The sequence below is a fragment of the Lynx rufus genome, unplaced genomic scaffold (assembly GCF_022079265.1).
Source record: "Lynx rufus isolate CCGP_SWC_20201006 ecotype Redwood Valley unplaced genomic scaffold, mLynRuf1.p SCAF_4, whole genome shotgun sequence".
Taxonomy (NCBI): Eukaryota; Metazoa; Chordata; class Mammalia; order Carnivora; family Felidae; genus Lynx; species Lynx rufus.
In genome coordinates, this window is record NW_025814856.1 from 34109559 (window position 1) to 34133906 (window position 24348).

Genomic DNA, 24348 nt, shown 5'->3' on the forward strand with positions numbered 1-24348 from the left:
CAGTGGTCAAAAGTCACCTGTGGCTAGCAGCTACATATCGGATAGAGTCAATACTTATCACTGCCCTCAGTGAAGAAAGTTCTTTTGGGCAGGGATGCCACAGAAGTGATAGGATTATCAGAAGTCCAGAAGTCTAAATTTTTGCCACTATGTAACATGACCAGAACAACTTTTATCTCATTATGTTACTCTCCTCAATGGTAAAAAGGAATAATGCCTCTGCAGCAACGTTGTGGGCGGCAGGTGCACTGAAATGACTTTTTTCTTACTTTCTTATCATCTTTCCAGGACCCCAAGATTAAATTATGTGCAACAATGTCTAACAAGGACCACTTTGAAGATGACTCAATAGCTACAGCTCTTTGTGAGCTCAATATTCATAGCCATGATTTGATATTATTCCAAAACACCCGTATGTAGTCAAGAACAGCATATGTTCAATAGCACACCAAGCTACCTGCAGGCAATTTTTGTGGCGACGAAAAGACACAAATTAGCATAACTGAGTAAGTTTTCAATGGCAAATGGCCTTTCGTAGACTACTAACTTCTCCCCAGATTTAAAATGGAAAGATCAGAGATCCTATTTCCTACTTACTCATTGGTTTCACTTTAATGTCTAAGTCTGCCTTTCCCCAGTTTGGAAACCATAATCTGTTGCTGTCAGTTTTGGAGAAATATTATATTTTTTAATTTATCTAGCTAAATAGACTTTATCTGTTTATTTTTTCCATAAAAGAGCAAATAATAAATATTTTATGGTCATAAAATCTCTGTCACAACTAGCTAACCTCTGTTGCTGCAGCATGACATGAACCACTGACGACAGAAGCATAAAAAGGCAGAGCTGTGTGCCAATAAAACTCTAGTTACTCAAATAGCTGCTTAGATCTTAATTTGCCAACTCCAGATCTTGAAGGATATTTAAGAACATCTACTTGAAGAACATATCCATAGAAGACTATCTTCTCACATACCCTTCCTTGTTCTTCCCAACGTTTTTTTTTTAACCACTATTATCTGTTTTCCATTTATTTTAATTTTTAGAACATAGGTTGCATCCTGCAAATGATCACGGGCTTTTAAATGTTTAATTTAGAAATGTCAAAACATAAATTTTTCTTCCCACTTTTATTAAGATCTTGAATAAAAAAATATATAATCCTTTAGGATGACTTCTTTCCCTTTCAGACCACAAACTGAGGGGGATTAGTTCATAAAAGAACTAATTAAAAATGACTCACAGATCCAACCAGGCCATTTAAAGTTTCCTGGCAATGTTACTAATTTACAAATTGAATTACAACTTAAATACAAAAGCAAAATTGAGCTAATTGCCACAACGTCATTATTTCTTAGACATTACTGTTCAAGACAGATCAATTAAGGTCAAATATTTAGATGACTCAAGTAACATCTATAAACAAAAACTTAGTAACTTGTATGCACAGGTGAAAATGTAATTCAAAGAAATGGTAAGAAATTACTAGAACAGAATCATGAAATTCTAGAGTTGGAAGCATCCTTACGGAATAATTCGTTCAGCCTCATTGCTTTATGGTTGATGAGCATGGCTGTCTTCTGTTATTTTTCCTTCCCTGAATCCACTCTTCTTATTGGAGCTCTAGTTTTCCTTATGGAGGTACTCCTCCCTCCCAGCTCTGGCAGTTTGGGTCAGGCTGGTATCATCCTTAGGCCAACAAGGTAGGTATTTAATCCAGATTCGTCAGAGGATTCATCATACAGGATTCATCAGAGTCCTGTAAACTCCTGGCCAGAAGACTGGCCCACGGATTGTTTCGTGGCCAAAACAGTTGGTCATCTCAATTCTGGAATGCCTCTAACAATTACCAAGAGAGAGTAGCTCCCCTCCTTCCTTCCTCTTCCCTCCCTCAAGCTTTCTCTCTCTCTGTCTCCTCTCTCTCTCTGTCTCCCCCTACTTCCTTTCATTCTTTCTCATCTCCTCTTTCTCTCTTTCTCTTTCAGGGATGCTAAACCTGAGAACATGTTCTAGGCATGAATAGAAGCCATTCTGCCAGCTTGTGGAAATGGCCTGCCTGGAACGAAAGCAACGTGGACACAAGCTGGTCTGAGACGCAGAGTCCAAGTTCTGAGGGTTTGAATCTCTGGATCCAGGCTTAAGTGAAACCGGAACCCCTGTCTTTTATAATCAAAAGAGCAAAAGAGTTCTCCCCCGTTTTTCTTAAGTTTGAGTTGGGTTTTTGTCATTGCAAGAGACTGGACAAATACCACTAGTTAATCAACTCAAAGAAAGTGAATGTTGCTAAGTGGGAGGGGTCAGGACTTTAATCACCTCTAAATCTGATGTTTGTTCCAGGAGAAGGATGAATAGAGTAACAAAATCTTTAAAAATCTCATGTGCAAAGCATTTCAGGTAAAAAGTGTATACTACTCTGTAAACTTCTTGCATAGTACTATGATTGGACTGTCACCTCCTTTAATGGATATTCTTGCTTAGAATAGCTTAAAACATACTGCTCTGGGAGGGGTGTGTGTGTGTGTGGGTGGCTCAGCCAGTTGAGCATCTGACTCTTGATTGCAGCTCAGGTCATGATCTCAGGGTCGTGAGATAGAGCCCTGCATTGGGCTTTGTGCTGACTGTGGAGCCTGATTAAGATTCTCTCTTCCTCTACCCCTCTCCCCTGCTCACACACACCCTCTCTCTCCCTAAAAAAAATTACTGATCTGATTTAAAGGAAATTACTCTTCATACTTATATAGAGATCAGGAAACAGACTTCAAAGGGATGCTGGAAGGTCAGAAATATAGGGAATAATGGTGTAGATAACATATGGAAGATTTTAGATACACTACCAACACCAACTGTCCCTAATTCTACCCTGTGTCATCAGTCACAATAGCTGGGTCAACACACACATCCCAGTGATTCATTCCAGAAATATTTATGGAAACTATGCTGAGGTCTGCCCCAAGATATTATGTGAATGACATAAACTCAAACTTTGAACTTCCAAGAGGGAAAAAAGAACTTAATTCTGACAAAAAAAAAAAATGGAAAAAAACACTTATTTGAAAATAAAGGACTATTTGCTTACTATTAACCCTGTTAGAAACTGACACATGAATGACTTCATTCCTTTATCTCCTCCTCCAAATTGGTTTCATTTGAAACAACAGTAAATATAGCTATGTGAACATAAGCTTTTACAAAGGGCAAAAAATTTAAATATGCTGATTTTTGTCTAGTTGACAATGTATATGTTATTTCTTTTACCTGCTAACTAGTTATTAAGCGATCAAAAGCCAAACCACATTTAAAAAGACATTGGTAATATTTTTCATTCACTGCATAACAATTTAAAAAGACTGTAAGACTGATCCATTCAATGTTTTTTTTCTCCGTGGCAAATATGGAGCTATAAAAAAAATGACATTTTAACTGCTGTCCATATGTGAGATTTATGAGAACAATGTAAACTGACCAAACAAACAAAAGTCTGGTCTGCTAAACATTCATACATGAAGAGAAAGACCTTCAATGCTGGCAACTGAACCTCATTAAATAGGATGAGTTTACACCTATATTTCCTTCAGTGCTATGCAGACTGAAGTCACATTTTAACCTGTTAGACATTGTAACACTTACCTGGACTTATAATTTTTATTCTTTCATTGCATATGCTGCTAACAGAAATGGTTGTTGATAAAGGTGAGTGAAACTGAAATAATCCTGGAACACTCCCAAATTTTCTAATTTTGGATTCTTATCTAAGACATAAAATTGAGGGATGAAATTGACTAACACAAGAAATACACAGCTCTTACAGCTTACAAAACATAGAATTTTATTTAAATTTGTGTACAGATAAGAATTTACTAAAATTTCAACAAAGACCTAATTCAAATCCTTTCCCACCACAAAAACAGGCATTATGAAAAAAAAGCCAGATTCTCTCAATTACATTTTCCCAGCTGGCAGATTCTGGAGGGAAAAAGGAGGGGAGGAAAGATACCAACACAACATAATTTGATCTTGAGTGCTGTCTCTTCTTGAAATGACTTAATTATGGAGATTTCCATAAGAATCAGCATTCTTCGGTTTTGACGTTGAAATAGAAGCTTCTATTCCAAAATCACAAATAAGGCTTCTGGCGTTATTTTTAGTGTGAGGTACACAGTATATTCACTATTAAGGCAAATGGTAGAATATATGTGTGAGATATTAATGTAGATCTTCCACTGCAAAACAACGTGTTTTGGAACATTCATGGACTTTCTAAGTGCGTTGGAATTAGAAACTTGTAAAAGCTGTTGCAGTGTATAACAGTTTTGAAAGTCTTCGCTGTGCCTCTTTGAAAGTTAAGCTGTTAAACGTAATCTTGTTTGACTTTTTAGAGCATGTGAATTTTTTATTATTAAAAATCGTAGAATTGGTCTGATCTCAAATTCCATATATACACACACTGCTTGGCCAAACAGACTGCTCCCCTAAAGTCGGCAACAAGTAATGCTTACTGAGCAGGTTCACAGTGACCGAAAAGTATGAGAACAGAACATGTAAGATTGTAAGCGACATCAGATTATTGAGGTGGGCTAGCTATCTTATTCAAGAAAATGCAGATTTAAGATTTTTCACAGAGTGATTATGGCTCATCCCCTCACCCATTTTCCCCCCAATCGGATGACCATTTCCTTCATAGTGATGAATCATTCCTTTTTATGAGACAATGGCCTTCTTCCTCCAAGGGTCAGGACGAAGCTGTCACTTCTTAGCCACGCTGGCCACAGACTTCTTGGCGGCATCCTCCAGGTCCACAGCTGAAGTAATGGGGAGTCCACTGTTACTGAGGATGTTTTGGGCCTCGTGGACATTGGTTCCTAGAAGGTGGGCAGGGGGGTACGGACAGTCACTGAAATGAAACTGGAGGTAGGGCCCTGGAAAGTTTCGTACAACCTGAAATTGTGCGAGACCCAGGTCTCACCAATTACAGCTCAGGTTCAGCTTTTTTATGATTCAGATTTGGCTATTTAGACGTATCCACCAGAAAAATTTACTTTTTTCCTTTTTTTCACCTCAAATGTCTGGCATTATAAGACATATATATATCTATATATATCTATATATATACACATGTAAATGTGTATATATACATATACACATATATGTATATACAAAATATAAATAAAAATACATATAAATATGTGTACACTTATACACACACTTATACAATATAAATTATATAAACTTACTTAAATACAAATAAAATACATAAATATAAATAAATAACATACATAAAATATAACATAAAAATATACTACCTATATTTTTTTCTGGCATTTAAAAAATGCAGATAATGACATTCTTATAAGACTGTGAACGAAGAAAGATCAACAACTACTTGGTCCACTGATTCGAAAAAAGAAAATCTTCTGAAACCGATGTGCCCCTTGCTTGAACAACCTGAATACAGAATCTAAAGAAAAAGCTATGTGTCCAGTATGAGCAAGAGAACGGCGAATCGATGGGTTGGTAGCCACAGAATACTGAAAGTAACAAGTGAAGATGCACAGGACTGATCTGAGCTAGCTTTTCACCAGGAAATGAAGTAAATATATGTTCTAATCGACATCACTGACAGGGAAGATGACGTGGCAAGATCTCTAACAAGTGGTGGTCTGGCTAATAAGCAAGACGAAAGACTGGAATTGCCTGAGACTAATGGACATTTTTTTTTTTTTTACTGATAAAAGCAGACATTTCAGCTGATAATCCACAGTCGAGCGGATTTAACGTGGTTTTGGCCCATACTAGAAGGCAACTATCTTAAAGATCTCATGAAACTAAAGTTTTGAGGGTCTGCCCACCTATGGCCATGAATCCACCGCTTTGGAAACAATGATAGTTATTCAACACACGTGTTCTCGCTTCCTCCCTGCTCCGTATGACAAAAAGGGCAGAGGGTTCCAAAAAGAGTACTGCATGCAGCCTGTGATGGTGTATCTTTGTCTCCCATTCTCGGCAGATTCGTAGCACTTGTGGGCCAAGCTACCCCACCCAGAGGTGTGCTTCTGCGACTTGACTATTTAGCAAGCAAACTGCTCTTCTGTTCTTGCAGAGTGAACAAGCCCCTAGGAGAAATGTGGTAACATTTAAGAGTCTAATGAAATACCTCATCTTACATCATTTCCTGTGCTTTTATCTAGTTAGCAAGGCAGAGCCTATTTATATACAAAGACCTTGAAATATAGGCCTTGGAGGACCTAAGAGTACAAATAAAAAGGAAGCACTTGGTCAGCATGTTTCATACAAACAGGCAAATGCCGAGTTCAAGGGGAACATTTGCGCTAACAAGGTGATGTAGTGTGGATTCCCTGGGAGCCGGGGGCCACCACAGCTGTGGCGAAGTGAACACTTGGCATTGCATCTTTAGTTCAAGGCTAACTCACTGCTCTTTTCCACAGGAAATCTGCTAAATATCCTCTTTAGGAAACAAAATGCAAAAGGTAAGGAAGCTGTTACCTGGGTGGCTCAGTTGGTTAAGCCTTGGTCCAACTCTTCACTTTGGCTTAAGTCATGATCTCACAGTTTGTGAGATTGAGCCCAGAGAAGGCCTCCTTGCTGACGGTGAGGAGAGATTCTCTCTCTCTCTCCCTCCCTCTCTCTCTCTCTCTCTCTGCCCCTTCTTGGGCTCTCTCTCTCAAAACAAACAAACAAACAAACAAACAAACAAACAAACATCCCTAGCTTCTCATCCTGGCTCTGTTGTAGATTAGTTGCACAGTTTTGGGTAAATTATGTAACAGCTTTGAGCCTCAACTTCTTAATCCCCAGACATAACATTATGATCGTCTTCCTCATAACTAATACACACGCCAGACATAATGCTAAGTGACTTCCACGCAGTATATGAAATCTTTATGATGACGATGCCTAGATCTTACTGTCCCTATTTCACAGATGAGGCAAGAGAGGCACAGAGAGGTTAAAGAACTTTTCTACAGTCACAGACTGTATGTGGCAGTGATGGGAACCTGAACTCTGTTCTAATAATACAACTCTGAATGTTCTAACCAGAATATCGCTGGTTGGTTTCCTTGTTTATAAAATGAGGATAATAATGCTGACAGCATGGGTTGTGAGGAGGAGCAAATGAAATAACACATGTGAAATCATTTTGTAAATGTCTAGGAATCTGTGGCCGACTTAGCTCGCCATCAACGAGACAGTCACGCTCCTCTTCTGACCAACCAGGAACTACATTTCCCAGGTCTCCCTTGCATGTATGTGGGGTCATGTGACTGAGTTCTGGCCAAGAGTGTGTGAGCGCCATGAAATATGTGCCCATAAAAATTGCCCTTGTGAGCTCCTGCAGTCACTCGGTTTTTTCCCTGTGTACCTTCTGGAATGTCACCAGCCAAGACAACTCTGAAAATCCCCTTTCTGGACATGGCAATGCCTCCTTCAGCATGGATACCAGAATAATTCTGTAGAGCAGAGCACCCTACTCATGCACCCTTTCAGACTTCATATTAATGAGAAAGAACTTTCTACTACATTAAGAATCACATTTCAACATTTATCTGTTACAGGAACCGGCGTTACTTTGACTGACACATTACTTTGTAAGGGTGGTAGCCAGCTTCCAAAATGGCTCTCTGTGGTCAGTTCCTACTTCCTGCTGTCCACGCCCCTGTGTAACCCCTTTGGCTGTTGGTAGAACCAGCAACTTGCTTCTAATGACTAAGAAGAGCAAGAGTGACAGAATGTCATCTCTGAGACTAAGTTCCAAAATCCCAGGACTTCTTCCTTGTTCCTTCTGACTCTGTTCACTCTGATGCAGCACATTGCCATACTGTGGACTGCCCTATGGAGAAGTCCACGAGGCAAGGAATTCAGGGCTGCCTCCAGCCAAAAGCCGAGGAGCAACTGAAGCCTTCAGCCTGACAGCCCATGGGGAACTATATCCTGCCAACAATGACGTATTGGGAAGCGATCCTTTCCCAGTCGAGCCTTGATATGACCCTATCCCTGGCTGACACTTTGACTGCAGCTTTGAGAACTTAAACCAAAGGACCCAACTAAGCCACCCTCAGATTCCCTACCACAGAACACTGTGAGATCAACAACGTTCCTGTGTTAAAGGCAATTTGTTACACACTAGTTACCTAATGCAGATGTAAAGATTTATTATTTCATTAATCCAACCAACCTCAGTGTTCATTTTGATACATATGGTAGAAGTTTCCGACAAGGTCCCAGAGGTTGAAAAGTAGAACAGAGGATCAGATGATGGCAGGTGTTGAATATTAGGCTAAGGAATTCTGACATTAATCCGTAAGTAGGGCTTTCATGGAATAATGACACAGTGTGCAGCAAAGTCCTGACTGACACAGAATGGAACTGGTCTTTGGACCAGAAGGTCAATGAAAGTTAAATATGTAAACCTCTATCTCCTTCAACAGAGACATAGACTAGAGTTCTCTGCCTACCTGTCCTCTAATCCACCAGGGAAGAAATCTAAATTTGGGTCAGAAAGGCTCTTCTCCTTCTTTCCTTTCTCTTTAGAACAGCCTCCACACAGACAGCTTCCAAGAACCCCACGCATCAAGAGGCAGATTCATCTCCCTGAACATTCCACATCTCTGACTACCTTCCTTTGGTGACAGAGTCCTCCTGTGAACACAGATCTTAGCCAAGCCTGTCAAGTTCTCTCTGAGGAACTGAACCAGTACGAGAATTAGCAGCATCAACAGGAGTGGTAACAGTAACAAAAGCATTAACAGCAACTTAGCAGGTGTCCTGCAATGTTCAGTTCTATTAGTTCATTTGCTACTCAAGAGCATCCCTGAGAGAGCTACCATTATTATCTCCTTTTACAGAAGGGAGGACTGAGGCACAGGTAAGTTAAAGGCTCAAGTCTAGCTAGCATGGCTAGGAATAGTTAGGAAGTAGTTGAATGAAAACTGAACTTGATCTCTCACTGGTCTGAATGATTCCTGGAACTAATGCTTGAAACAACCATGCTGAACCATGAATGACAACCTTTATAAATAGAGGATATCGTCATAATCACATTGACAATAATAAAAAAAATAATCTGTTTTCCAGTCTTCCCACATTACTTTGAACCTTTGAACTTGTGAATTTGGTGGTTCTAAAAGACCCGGTGAGTCAGGTCTTTATAAATGAGTGCTTTTTATTCATTTATTTATTTCTTGGCCAAGAGCACTGAGGCCTGGTGATTGGCAGGATGAGGTCTCAAAATCCTTTGGTCTTCCCACTCTACTTTGATTTCCTGGTGACTCCTGTTTGAGGAGTCAAATTTACAATTTAAAATTTGTGGCACTTTTGCACGCACGAGATCGTCTAAACTTCAATGATACTATAAATTATTTGAGAGCAAGGATCGGGTACAAGTAGGGTGTCTGCTTTCTCCAGCCTCCCTGCCTGGCTACACCGACCCTACCAACTGTCCCCTTCTCGAGGAGGGACCACATGGTGATCTTTGTCCCAAGGCAGACGTGGACTGTTCCCAAGATGACTGCACCTGACCCAAGGGTGGTGCAAATACAGACGATGGCCATTAGCTTGTGCAGTCAGGTTTGCTCTGCTGAGAATCTGAATGGGTAGCACACACGAAATGGGAAACAGTAGCATGAAAAGGACTTAATCAGCCGTTAGTAAGCAGGTGAGACAGAGGCAGTGCAAACATGCAGAGAGGGGTGGAGTCAAGTGCACAGGCTGCTGGAGTGCTGCTCCTGAGGTTGGCCTCCACGCCACAGCCTCCTCCTCCTGGGGGCCGGCTTCATTATGGCTGCTGTCCATTCTGAGAACTGTTTATTCAGTTTTACCTGCGTTCTTTTCATGGCTACAGACTGGCTGTGGACCGTTTTAGGGTTCTGAGACTACTGGAACAAGTCACTCTTCCTTGCAACCAAGAAACCTAACTAAACCAGTTCCTGAATTAACATCTTCTTCAGGACTTAACTGAGCATCAGGTATTCCCAAAGGTGGAAAACGACCGATTTAGAAATCCGTGAACCCGCAGACATGCTGGACCTTTGGCCTCGAGTCCTCCAACCAGAACTCTTGTCTTCTGCTTGGCCAACACCCAAACGTTCATGAGATATTTGTTTAAATGGCATTTCCTGGGGCGCCTGGGTGGCTCAGTCAGTTGAGCATCTGACTCTTGGTTTTGGCTCGGGTCATTATCTCATGGTTTCATGAGTTCGAGCTTCACACTGGGCTCTGTGCTGACATCGCAGAGCCTGCTTGGGATTTTCTCCCCCTCTCCCTGCCCCTTCCCGCCTTGTGCTGTCTCTGTCTCTCTCTCAAAATAATAAATTAATTGAAATAAAAATAAATGGCATGTCTTTGGGGATGCCTCCCTTGTCACTACTCCCCCAGCCCTTAAACTAGAGCAGGACTTGTAAGTGAGCTTCCATCCCACCTTGTACTTCCGGAATCACAGCACTATTGGGACTGCTCACTGACGCTTCTCTCGCCCCCACCAAACACAAGCTTCATCTAGGCTGACATTCTGTCAGGCCGGCCCACCAGGATCTCTGCGCTCAGTGCAGTTTCCATGACACAACCCGGGCTTGCTGATGGGCTGAATGACGGTGGATGGACTCACACATACCAAGTGTGCTTCAGTTGGTGAGGTGTGGGAGCTTTTCTGATCACCTTGCTGGCTGGCCCGACACCCCCAAATAACCCATTTTTTTAATAGGACTGAAACAGAAGCCCCAAATGACCTGAGGGAAATTAGGAGTGACTGTTCCTGAGTTTTCTCAGGTTCTCCAGGGGCTTTTGTGGTGGCCTCTTTCTCTAAGAAGGGCTGAGCAGCAGCTGGCTCTATGCGGTGCCCTAGAAGACTCCAAGCTGCCACCACTCCTCTGTCCCTCCTGGCCAGGAAGGCCTTCCTCAAGGTTAACAACCAGGGGGCGGGGCCGGAAGAGACTGGGTAGAGCAGAGCCCAGGAAAATGGGCCCTTCTCTCCTTCCAGCTGCTCCTGCAGGGCCATAGCAAAATGCCTAATTGCTTCACAATTCCAGGATCCATTAAAGTGAATTTTAATTATGCTTCCAGTTACACTTTAATTACAGCCTTAATTATTAAGCACAGGCTAGGCATACTCAGAACCCCAGCATGAAACAGGGAGAGGGAGAGGAAGAAGAAGAGAAGAGAAAAAGGAGAGAGGAGAGGGGTGGGGAGGAGGGGGGAAGGAAAAGGGCTTGGTTCTGGGGGGGAGGAGGAGGGAGGGAAGGAGGGAAAGAGAGAGAGAGAGAGAGAGAGAGAGAGAGAACACATAGTAAGGAATATCCCAGAGGGGGAAGGCACACAAAAGAGGCATAGAGAACAAGGGAAGCAAGTGAGCCCGCCAAGTCCCATGGCACCAGCCCCTGCCCTGACTCTGCCAGCACCCTGTCCTGGCTTCCAAGCTGGTTTCTCCCTCGTTGGTTCTCCTGCCCACAGGCCAGGGAGAAAGAAGCAAAGCTAGGGCAGGCCTTGCTGCCCACAGACCCTGCTGCCTGGTTCCTATGGAGAGAGCAGCTAGAAGGGGAAGGGGGAATGCACAGAGAAGAGGGTCAGAAAGAAAACCAGCAGCCTGGAAATGAGGTCACTGGAAAAGAAAAGAGAATCAGGGGAAGCCTTGGGCAAACGCTTGCTGTTGTGTGGATTTCTTTCATTAATGCTGTTCTTTGAATATTCAAGGTTGGTTTCTTCTGGATTCACCAAGTGGCTGACACCTGCTACCCACCCCCTTGCTTGCCTTTATTTCCAAAAAGTGAACCATCATAGCCACTTTAAACTCTGGCTCGGAACTGAGAGTTCCAAAGACCGTGTTTATGCCTGTGTACCCAATTACAAAGGAAATTGATCTCTTCCCCACATTTAAATTAGTGCCGCTGACATGTTCTAAAAATTATTAAATGCTGCATTGCTTTTTAATGAGGCTGCAGGACTACAGTTTTAATAACCACCTGTACAGATAACTGATTGACTCACGTTGGTTCAACTTCAAGTACTTCTTAACATCTGCTTGCTGAAAGCTGCTAAGCTAAGTGGTTATCTCCCCAATGCGTGCCTTAAAAATGGCAATACACAGACAATCAAAGGGGAATGATTCTAAAATGAAGTCTTGCTCTGCCAATAGAGGATATTATAAAAAGAATAATTATGAAATTTTTAAAAGTCTCCACTTGTGCATGTTTTACCATTGACTTCCTGCCACCAGGTGGAGTGAGAGAGCTGTAAAGAGAGATGAAGGTTAATTTATCAAAATTTATTCTTTGCTTTCATGACCTGGGAGAGAAGATCATGGGAGTGGACAGAAATCACAGGGTTTTGTTCAAAAGGTGGGCCCCTTGCCCCCAACTCAGGCCAGTCTTTTATCACAGGGCTGTGAAGAAAATTACTCTCTAGTCAAAAGTATAGAGAAATTAGGCTTTTTGAAGAAGTATTATTTGCGGGGGCAAATAATAGTTGGTTAAGCATCCACGTCTTCATTTCAGCTCAGGTCATGATCTCACAGTTCATGAGATCGAGCTCTGCATCGATCTCTGTGCTGAACCGGATTCTGCTTATGATTGTCTCTCACCCTCTCTCTGCCCCCTCCCCTGCTCATGTGTGTGCTCTCTCTCCTCTTGCTCCCTCTCTCATAAATAAATAAATAAAGAGTAATATTATAATAGGAATTGAGCTTTTTAAGAATGCAACAGTTAGCACTTATCGTATATACACTAGGTACAATAAATATTTGTTGGATACAGGAGTTAAGGGGTTCACAATTATCGTATCACTTCAACCTTCATAGCAACCCTAAAAAAGACATCATCTTCATCCCCATTTTACAGATGAGACGACTGAGGCACTGGGAGGCTGAGGAACTTGCCCAACGTCTCCGAGCAAGTCAAAGGCTAAGCCAACGCGAGAACACAGATTTGTATGACTGCAAAGCTGCATGACAACCGTGTAACTTGGCGTCTAAGCGCTAGGAGGAATCCTAAGCGTCCTTTAGGATCAAAGTCTCTTGTTTTCACTAGAGGAAACTGAGGCCCGGAAATGTTAGGTGATTTGCTCTGGTGAAATAATCAGCGAGCCATGTACAGGACTGACTCTCGGTCTGGTGTTCTAAATCAGGGCTATTCTAAGTCAGCTAAGAATAGTTGTTACATTTTTAAATAGTTGGAAAAAAATCAGAAGAATAATATTTTGTGATACATGAAAGTCACATGAAATTCAAATTTCCGTGCCCATAAATAAAGTTTTACTGGAATGCAGCCAAAGTGATTCATTTGCAGATTGTCCATGGCTGCTTCTGTGCCACCAAAGGCAGAGCTGAGCAGTTGTGACAGAGTCAGCATGGCCCATCAATCCTAAAATACGTCGACCCCTGCTCTAAGGAATCAAATCTTTCCCCGCCTCCACCCCAGGGAGAAAGGAGGTCAGTGGAAACAAACCAGGTTCCACAGAGCAGCAGATTCCTCCTAAAATGGTCACTGTCCTTTTGCCCTTGCTCCTCTTCCATTATTATCCTTTCAAGTGACAACCAGATAGAAGGGGCCCATTTTCTTGGTGACATGTAAATGTAGATAACTTTTCACATGTCTTTTGGTATTGTACTGCTAAAAATGGAATAATTCATTGAGAATCAGAGGTAAAACTCCTGCTGCATCAGCAGTCCTCACTTGCCACAGATGATGTGCAACCAGTATCTAACACCTTGCTTGGCACTTTGCTGCCAGCCCACAGACTGGCCCTGCTTGGCGCACAGAGTGCCCCCTGGTGGAGTTACAAACAAGAGCTCGAGTAATAATGGCAGCCAATGTTTACTGAGCCAGGGACTGTCTGGGTTACTGTAAAACTCATCTTCTCCTTGCAACAACCCCATGAGACCGCCATATTTCTATTCCTGCTTCACAGGTGAGGAAATGGAGATTTTAAACCTGGCTGTCACCGAGAAGCTGAGCGACCTTGGGAAGTTACTGTAGTTGGAAGAGTATCTTACAGAAATGCCGTGGATTCCTCACATTTTAGAAAAATTAAAAGTGACAAAAGACATCCTGTGCACACCTATTCTCCTTGATGACTTCTCCTCCCAGGGTAAGAAGAAACCACCGCCGAGGGTGTGAGTGTTATTCTCATGATGCCCATAGGAACCACCGACGCCAAGTGGCAGGAGGCCGATGGCTAGGGTCTTCTCCACAGTGCTTCCAAGAAGGGTGTGCAAGCCAGATTTAGAACCAAGTCTAACATATATTCACTGAGGCCGCATGCTAGGTGCCCACACTTTCACTTTCAACCACGTAAACCCTCAAAAAAGCAACATATATGTTAACCTAAGACAAATGTATGGAATGGAATGTATCCTCTGGCAAGCCAGAATGCCCTACAATTCTGTACCTGCTCGGAATAGGGCCGTTCTCATAAAGAACAGAATAGAGCCTTTCTCATAAAAAACATTGACACAGACTTAGGGAGATTTGCCTTCCTGGAGTCTACCGCATGGCTTTCAATTCATGTATATTCTAACTTAGGCATGATTTCAGGAATTTTCAAAGGTAATTTTGGCAGTGTGGGACTTTTGTCTGTGATCCTGACCCTGGAGCTCCCATGCTGCCTGAGAAGTGACATCGTGGCGTCACTGTCTGTGATTCTGTACTTACGTGGGGGGAATGGCCAAGTGGATCTCACTGCTGATCTGTTCCTTGAGCTGTTAGGTTCTCAGAGCTTAGTATCACCGCATTTTTCTTGACTTTTAAAAAACCTTTCAGAGCTGAGGACGGAGGAGGCTTTAGACTCAGGTACCGTGGGGAGTTTCCAGAATTCCAGGCCTTGCCACTGGTCTCTTCTCTACACCAGGCTGCAAATTATGTCCCACTGTCTTTGGAACAAAGATTTACCGCGGCATGGTCATCCCCATTCCTATACTGTCTATGCTGTTTCTGTGCTACAACGGGAGAGGTGAGTTACTGCAACAGGGAATACACGGCCCACAAAGCCTCAAGTTTGGCCATGACAGAAAAAGTCTGCAGACCTTTGCTCCATACAATCCAAATTTCTGGTGCTGTGGCTGTGGAGGACAAGAACCCGGCCTCATCATGTACTTCTCCAGCTTGTGGTTCTTGCTTCCCACTTCTGATGCAGCAAGCCACTGTATTTCCAGGGCAGAAAATTCTACCTACTCTTGCTCTCTTTGAATCAACAGAGGCTGATAGTTGGCTCGAGTGCCCCTACTCTCCTTTCCCACAAACTGCAGAAGACGATGACCACAGAGCTCTTTTCCGCTGACCTGGGATACAGTCTCAGCATCTTTCTCGGCCCAGCACTGTGGGCAGCCACTGCCAATAAATAGAAGGTGGCATGAGATGAAAGCTATTTATTTGTCCTGCCTGTTCTAACCCATTCTTGGGCAGTCCTTCCTCCTAGATGGCTCTGCCTCAGGACAGCCTCAAGGTGGCACCCTCTGGGAGAGTCTCAGTCACCGGACACATCTGTCGCCTTTAAGTAGGACAGACAGAATCTACCAGTGTGTCCCCTTCCTGAGCAACGTGTTTCCTCTCTCTTCGGTGGCTGAACAAATGTGACTTTCAAGTGTTATATAAAGAAACTGAGGCACGGAGATACGAACTGACTGATCACTCAGAAGACACCCACAAAGCAGAAGGTGGTGTCGTGATGTGTGGGACTTAGGATGTGTCATGTCCAGACCTGTCATGCTCTAAAATCCCTCCTGATTACAAGTGTCCCATGGGAACAATGTGAGGTCCCTGCTTTTGAAGCAAGGACCACTGCCTGGACTGAGGTGGGCACCTGACCAAAAGGCATCGGCAGCCCGTGTCCAGGGCAGACTAATCACCTGGATGTGCGTTAGGGGGTGTTTCCTTCCACACACAGCATGACGCTCCTGGGCTCATCTTTGACCATCACTGACACTGCACTGGCAGCGGAGAAACCTCTCTGCCCGGGATTTTTGTTTTTTAAAAAAAAATTTTTTTTAACGTTTATTCATTTTTGAGACAGAGAGAGACAGAGAGCATGAATGGGGGAAGGTCAGAGAGAGAGGGAGACACAGAATCGGAAACAGGCTCCAGGCTCTGAGCTGTCAGCACGGAGCCTGACGCGGGGCTCGAACTCATGGACCGTGAGATCATGACCTGAGCCGAAGTCGGACGCCCAACCGACTGAGCCACCCAGGCAGCCCAACCCGGGATTTTTGAAAGAAGAAAGTTGGTATGAGTAGCCCAGCCCCTTCCTTTGCCTGTCCTTTGGACTGTGCTCTCTCAGGGAGCCCACACTGCCCCTCAGGGTCTGTGGTGCTTGTAACTAGGCGCGTCTGTGACTCAGAGTAAGAACGCCCACTGTCGGCACACAATACGGTTCATCCTTCACCTTCTTCACCAGTAACGAAGGTGATATTTTGGTCTCTTACTGCGTCACTGTATTTCTCACCAGGGTCCCCAGAGGAGGAAGGATCACCTCAAAGACCCAGCAACATGGACGGGTTGGATGCCTACTGTCCTCTGGGTCAATGAGTGGCTTTCTCTTGTGCAGATGTCCAACATGGTAAAAATTTCAGTTACCCACATGAACCATCTAGGGGTAAGATGAAAATTCAAAAGACCAAGTATAGTTGATTAATGTATGTCTGGAAACTTAAAATATTTGCTCTAAAAAGGCTTTAGCTACCCTAATACTTTAGGTTATATCTTGTGAGACTTGGTGTAATGTTTAAGTGTGGCAAGGTTGAAGCATTCAGAAATGTTTATCGATTTAGACAATGAGAGGATTTAAGCCTTGATGACAGAGCAGGATGGTCTCCAACATGTCCTCTGGTTTAACCTGGTGATGATGAATCAATACTAGGGAGGATACTCAGGAAGATGGTGCTGGTGACCGAAGCGGGGAGAGGTGACAGACACTGACAGCAAGTGAACTCAGTCCTAGGAAGGGTACATCCACGGACAGTGAAGGAAGGGAGGGGACGAGGAGGGGTGAATGGGCACTAGTGAGGCAGAAAGCAAGGTGAGGAGAAAGGTGTGCAGAAAACAGGGACCGGGAGAATGGGGACAGAAAGAACAAGGAGAACGGAACCCAAAAAGGAAACGAGACGAGCACTCACAGAGAACATCTGACCCCTCCTCCTGGAGCCACATCTCCAAAGACCACAGAACAAACTGAGAAGTGGAGGGAAGGTGTGCTTGGAGAGGCTGGGGGTGGAGGTGGGGAACAGGTCCACCTGGCCTTGCAAGGGAACAGAGAGTGAGAACAGGAGAGATGAAAACTCGGTAGAGCGCACATGCTGGGAAATGTGCTAAGAGGTCGGGGGATGTTAACGGGCACAGCATCAGCCCCTTGGCCCTGCTGGGCATCCACGTTCCCTCCGCCCAGGATCATTCAGTCCCTCGACCAGGGCTCCCTTATTCTCTGATGACTCTGGGGGTCAGCAGCAAACCTAGGGCTCAAATAGGCTGAATGAAAAGTCTTCCCAGCTAGTCGGCCACAGTCAGTCTGCCAACGCTGCCTTTTATGATGGGAGTCAAAAGAATAATTACTGGCCTCCTCTCTTGGTCTCACATCTTAGCATAAGGGAAGACTGGCAGAATGGACGGCTGCCAAGTGTGTGGACACAGCTGAAAGCTGTATGGCTGCCCCTGAACGCTTTCATACTCAAGGCTTCTTTGCCCCTTGAGCAGACTATAGCATCACAGGCAATTTTACGGTGTCTGTGCTAAGAAGGATACTACGGGTGCACTGCCCTGGCTGTGGCTCCAATGTGTCAGTATTTCAGAGAGCAAGAATAAGGCAGTGTCCACAGAGAAGAGCTGCTGGAGCCTTAGTCAAGAAAGTAAAAGAAAACGGGATATGAAGTTGTGGACTTGGAGACATTTATGTTCTCAACAGCTATAAAGGGAGTCTAGGGAACATTAAAGAGATTGATAAGAACAAGCAAGGGAACCACAAGGGACTCTTGTTTTGTCAAAAGAGAAGCAGAATGTTTATGTTGCTGAAACAAACCTTTCTGCATTGTACGGAAAAATCAAACTGAACGATTTGACTAAGAAACAGGATCCAATCTATCAATTATCTAGACTCATTATTATTTATAGCCTAACGTGGAATCACAATGAGCACGTGAGAGAAAAGCATATTCCTCTTCAGCTTATCTGAGGTATAGAAGTTTGCTGCAGATTTAGATGGGACAATACCAAAAACATGAAATTAAAAAAAAATTCTCTATAAAGATACTGGAAAGCCCTGATCTAGAACAGTAAAACTACCTGTACAAAACCCAAAGCTTAGGCTAAAACATCTTTGCACATTGGATACACAAAGCTGTTAATAAATGTCTGTACATTTTTCTCAATAGTATCATGGTTTGGACTAAATTAGCCATCTAGTTAACTTTTGTGCCAAGTATATATATATTTCAGAGACAAAAAAAAAATAAACACGTCAGGTTATTTGTCCTTTATTTATGCCAGAAACAACTGTGTAAAAAAACTAAATTCCCCCACCAAAATGTGATTGTCTGATTTACCAAGGAGTCTTTTAAATAAAAGTAATCCTGTGTCTCAGCTGGTGAGTTCTGTTGCAATAAGGCAATTAAATATATGTAATTATGAAGTTACCATTTTCAAAGAGGAGAGTAATCTTTTCCTTATCCACTGGTAAAACAACTTGTACTTATTACACAGCTGAGAACAAAGATTTGTCCACAAAATCCCACTAAATCAAGCTTGATTTGATTAAAACTTTCCTCATCAAGACATTTCTATTACATTGTGTGTGGCAATAGAGTCTTGAAAACGTGGGTCATAAATCAGTGAGAATTATGGCAAGGATCTTGGATCTTCCAAATGGCCACATAACAACTAAGAGAGACTACCTTCTTTATTTACAAGAAGTAGACACTTATAATAAAATCTGTCATCGGCTTTTGAAACGCCTGTTTTCTTGGTCATTAAAAATCTGACATTTATTTAGACTATATAGCTATATGTCAGAGTATCTGAAACTTAGCAAGTTAACAAATGTTAGCAATAATAATTATTTATTATTGCAATTCAGACTCCAGTAAAATTTTTCTACCACACTTAGTTTTTTATGGGTCGCTAAGCTTTATCACAGATGCTGGGATGACGGACATCTTTTCCCATCTCCCTTTTACTAGCTAGATGATGGTGTGCATTCGGGAAATGTGAACCAATCTGAGTATTAACATGAATAAATACAATTAAAAAATTCATCAGTTAAAATAAAAGTATAGTGTGTTATCAAGTTAAATAGCAACTACCACTAAAATTCTCCACAATGTTCCTGCCTCTTCGTACCACTTTACCTTGCTTGCTCTGTCAGGACAGATGAAGAGCTGCTTAATTAAGAAAAAAAGAAGAATCCGTATCATAGTGTAAGGTTGGGTAAAATATAACCAAATGCACAGAGATTTGTGGGAGGAACAGATTTTGGGTTCCAACCTAGAGAAAGCTAATGGAAAATTTATATTAAGTATAAGAGAAATTCCTCAAAAGGTCCCAGAGTTAGCCACTGTTTCCTCTTGGAAGCACTGAGAACCAGACTTTCTGTAATAGGAGAGTTGGTTTTTCCTTGTGGGAGGAACAGATTTTGGGTTCCAACCTAGAGAAAGCTAATGGAAAATTTATATTAAGTATAAGAGAAATTCCTCAAAAGGTCCCAGAGTTAGCCACTGTTTCCTCTTGGAAGCACTGAGAACCAGACTTTCTGTAATAGGAGAGTTGGTTTTTCCTTTTAACTTGGCTGTACTGTAGGAGACCAATTTCTTTCTTTCTTTCTTTCTTTCTTTCTTTCTTTCTTTCTTTCTTTCTTTCTTATTTATTTATGTATTTTTCAATATATGAAGTTTATTGTCCAATTGGTTTCCATACAACACCCAGTGCTCATTCCAAAAGGTGCCCTCCTCAATACCCATCACCCACCCTCCCCTTGCTCCCACCCCCCATCATCCCTCAGTTTGTTCTCAGTTTTTAAGAGTCTCTTATGCTTTGGCTCTCTTCCACTATAACCTTTTTTTTTTCCTTCCCCTCCCCCATGGGTTCCTGTTAAGTTTCTCAGGATCCACATAAGAGTGAAACCATATGGTATCTGTCTTTCTCTGTATGGCTTATTTCACTTAGCATCACACTCTCCAGTTCCATCCACGGTGCTACAAAGGGCCATATTTCCTTCTTTCTCATTGCCACATAGTACTCCATTGTGTATATCAACCACAATTTTTTTTATCCATTCATCAGTGGATGGACATTTAGGCTCTTTCCATAATTTGGCTATTGTTGAGAGTGCTGCTATAAACATTGGGGTACAAGTGCCCCTATGCATCAGTACTCCTGTATCCCTTGGGTAAATTCCTAGCAGTGCTATTGCTGGGTCATAGGGTAGGTCTATTTTTAGTTTTTTGAGGAACCTCCACACTGTTTTCCAGAGTGGCTGCACCAATTTGCATTCCCACCAACAGTGCAAGAGAGTTCCCATTTCTCCACATCCTCACCAGCATCTATAGTCTCCTGATTTGTTCATTTTGGCCACTCTGACTGGCGTGAGGTGATATCTGAGTGTGGTTTTGATTTATATTTCCCTGATGAGGAGCGACGTTGAGCATCTTTTCATGTGCCTGTTGGCCATCCGGATGTCTTCTTTAGAGAAGTGTCTATTCATGTTTTCTGCCCATTTCTTCACTGGGTTATTTGTTTTTCGGGTGTGGGGTTTGGTGAGCTCTTTATAGATTTTGGATACTAGCCCTTTGTCCGATATGTCATTTGCAAATATCTTTTCCCATTCCGTTGGTTGCCTTTTAGTTTTGTTGGTTGTTTCCTTTGCTGTGCAGAAGCTTTTTATCTTCATAAGGTCCCAGTAGTTCATTTTTGCTTTTAATTCCCTTGCCTTTGGGGATGTATCGAGTAAGAGATTGCTACGGCTGAGGTCAGAGAGGTCTTTTCCTGCTTTCTCCTCTAGGGTTTGGATGGTTTCCTGTCTCACATTCAGGTCCTTTATCCATTTTGAGTTTATTTTTTGTGAATGGTGTGAAAAAGTGGTCTAGTTTCAATCTTCTGCATGTTGCTGTCCAGTTCTCCCAGCACCATTTGTGAAAGAGACTGTCTTTTTTCCATTGGATGTTCTTTCCTGCTTTGTCAAAGATGAGTTGGCCATACGTTTGTGTGTCTAGTTCTGGGGTTTCTATTCTATTCCATTGGTCTATGTGTCTGTTTTTGTGACAATACCATGCTGTCTTGAGGATTACAGCTTTGTAGTAGAGGCTAAAGGCTGGGATTGTGATGCCTCCTGCTTTGGTCTTCTTCTTCAAAATTACTTTGGCTATTCGGGGCCTTTTGTGGTTCCATATGAATTTTAGGATTGCTTGTTCTAGTTTTGAGAAGAATGCTGGTGCAATTTTGATTGGGATTGCATTGAATGTGTAGATAGCTTTGGGTAGTATTGACATTTTGACAATATTTATTCTTCCAATCCATGAGCACGGAATGTTTTTCCATTTCTTTGTATCTTCTTCAATTTCCTTCATAAGCTTTCTATAGTTGTCAGCATACAGATCTTTTACATCTTTGATTAGATTTATTCCTAGGTGTTTTATGCTTCTTGGTGCAATTGTGAATGGGATCAGTTTCTTTATTTGTCTTTCTGTTGCTTCATTATTAGTGTATAAGAATGCAACTGATTTCTGTACATTGATTTTGTATCCTGCAACTTTGCTAAATTCATGTATCAGTTCTAGCAGACTTCTGGTGGAGTCTATCGGATTTTCCATGTATAGTATCATGTCATCTGCAAAAAGTGAAAGCTTGACTTCATCTTTGCCAATTTTGATGCCTTTGATTTCCTTTTGTTGTCTGATTGCTCATGCTAGAACTTCCAACACTATGTTAAACAACAGTGGTGAGAGTGGACATCCCTGGCGTGTTCCTGATCTCAGGGAAAAAGCTCTCAGTTTTTTCCCATTGAGGATGATGTTAGCTGTGGGCTTTTCATAAATGGCTTTTATGATGTTGAAGTATGTTCCTTCTATCCCGACTTTCTCGAGGGTTTTTATTAAGAAAGTTGCTGAATTTTGTCAAAGGCCTTTTCTGCATCGATTGACAGGATCATATGGTTCTTATATTTTCTTTTATTAATGTGATGTATCACATTGATTGATTTGCGAATATTGAACCAGCCCTGCATCCCAGGATAGAATCCCACTTGATCATGGTGAATAATTCTTTTTATATGCTGTTGAATTCGATTTGCTAGTATCTTATTGAGAATTTTTGCATCCATATTCATCAGTGATATTGGCCTGTAGTTCTCTTTTTTTTACTGGATCTCTCTCTGGTTTAGGAATCAAAGTAATACTGGCTTCATAGAATGAGTCTGGAAGTTTTCCTTCCCTTTCTATTTTTTGGAATAGCTTGAGAGGGATAGGTATTATCTCTGCTTTAAACGTCTGGTACAACTCCCCTGGGAAGCCATCTGGTCCTGGACTCTTATTTGTTGGGAGATTTTTGATGACTGATTCAATTTCTTCGCTGCTTATGGGTCTGTTCAAGCTTTCTATTTCCTCCTGTTTGAGTTTTGGAAGTGTGTGGGTGCTTAGGAATTTGTCCCTTTTTCCAGGTTGTCCAGTTTGTTGGCATATAATTTTTCATAATATTCCCTGATAATTTCTTGTATCTCTGAGGGATTGGTTGTAATAATTCCATTTTCATTCATGATTTTATCTAGTTGGGTCATCTCCCTTTTCTTTTTGAGAAGCCTGGCTAGAGGCTTATCAATTTTGTTTATTTTTTAAAAAAACCAACTCTTGGTTTCGTTGATCTGCTCTACTGTTTTTTTAGATTCTATATTGTTTATTTATGTTCTGATCTTTATTTCTCTTCTTCTGCTCAGTTTGGGGTGTCTTTGCTGTTCTGCTTGTATTTCCTTTAGGTGTGCTGTTAGATTTTGTACTTGGGATTTTTCTTGTTTCTTGAGATAGGCCTGGATTGCAATGTATTTTCCTCTCAGGACTGCCTTCGCTGCATCTCAAAGTGTTTGGATTGTTGTATTTTCATTTTCGTTTGTTTCCATATATTTTTTAATTTCTTCTCTAATTGCCTGGTTGACCCATTCATTCGTTAGTAGGGTGTTCTTTAACCTCCATGCTTTTGGAGGTTTTCCAGACTTTTTTCTGTGGTTGATTTCAAGCTTCATAGCATTGTGGTCTGAAAGTATGCATGGTATGATTTCAATTCTTGTATACTTATGAAGGGCTGTTTTGTGACCTAGTAGGTGATCTATCTTGGAGAATGTTCCATGTGCACTCGAGAAGAAAGTATATTCTGTTGCTTTGGGATGCAGAGTTCTAAATATATCTGTCAAGTCCATCTGATCCAATGTATCATTCAGGGCCCTTGTTTCTTTATTGACCGTGTGTCTAGATGATCTATCCATTTCTGTAAGTGGAGTGTTAAAGTCCCCTGCAATTACCACATTCTTATCAATAAGGTTGCTTCTGTTTATGAGTAATTGTTTTATATATTTGGGGGCTCCGGTATTCGGCGCATAGACATTTATAATTGTTAGCTCTTCCTGATGGATAGACCCTGTGATTATTATATAATGCCCTTCTTCATCTCTTGTTACAGCCTTTAATTTAAAGTCAGTTTGTCTGATATAAGTATGGCTACTCCAGCTTTCTTTTGACTTCCAGTGGCATGATAAATAGTTCTCCATCCCCTCACTCTCAATCTGAAGGTGTCCTCAGGTCTAAAATCAGTCTCTTGTAGACAGAAAATAGATGGGTCTTGTTTTTTTATCCATTCTGATACCCTATGTCTTTTGGTTGGCACATTTAGTCCATTTACATTCAGTGTTATTATAGAAAGATACGGGTTTAGCGTCATTGTGATGTCCACAGGTTTCATGCTTGTAGCAATGTCTCTGGTACTTTGTCTCACAGGATCCCCCCTTAGGATCTCTTGTAGGGCTGGTTTAGTGGTGACGAATTCCTTCAGTTTTTGTTTGTTTGGGAAGACCTTTACCTCTCCTTCTATTTTAAATGACAGACTTGCTGGGTAAAGGATTCTCGGCTGCATATTTTTTCTGTTCATCACATTGAAGATCTCCTGCCATTCCTTTCTGGCCTGCCAAGTTGCAGTAGAGAGATCGGTCACGAGTCTTATAGGTCTCCCTTTGTATGTTAGAGCACGTTTATCTCTAGCTGCTTTCAGAATTTTCTCTTTATCCTTGTATTTTGCCAGTTTCACTATGATATGTCGTGCAGAAGATCGATTCAAGTTAACATCTGAAGGGAGTTCTCTGTGCCTCTTAGATTTCAGTGCCTTTTTCCTT

The 24348-nt window shown here is 42.0% G+C and overlaps 1 protein-coding gene across 2 annotated transcripts in view; it reads right to left on the reverse strand.

Moving 5' to 3' along the window:
* Window positions 1–3802: 3802 nt before the first annotated feature.
* The window catches only part of SUCLG2 (succinate-CoA ligase GDP-forming subunit beta), a 275629-nt gene continuing 255083 nt past the window's right edge, over window positions 3803–24348 (reverse strand). For both annotated transcript variants that reach the window (XM_047094643.1, XM_047094644.1), the window contains exon 11: window positions 3803–4859. In XM_047094643.1, the coding sequence (XP_046950599.1) occupies window positions 4744–4859 (116 nt within the window). In that variant the 3' untranslated portion in view covers window positions 3803–4743. The remainder of the gene's footprint in view (window positions 4860–24348) is intronic.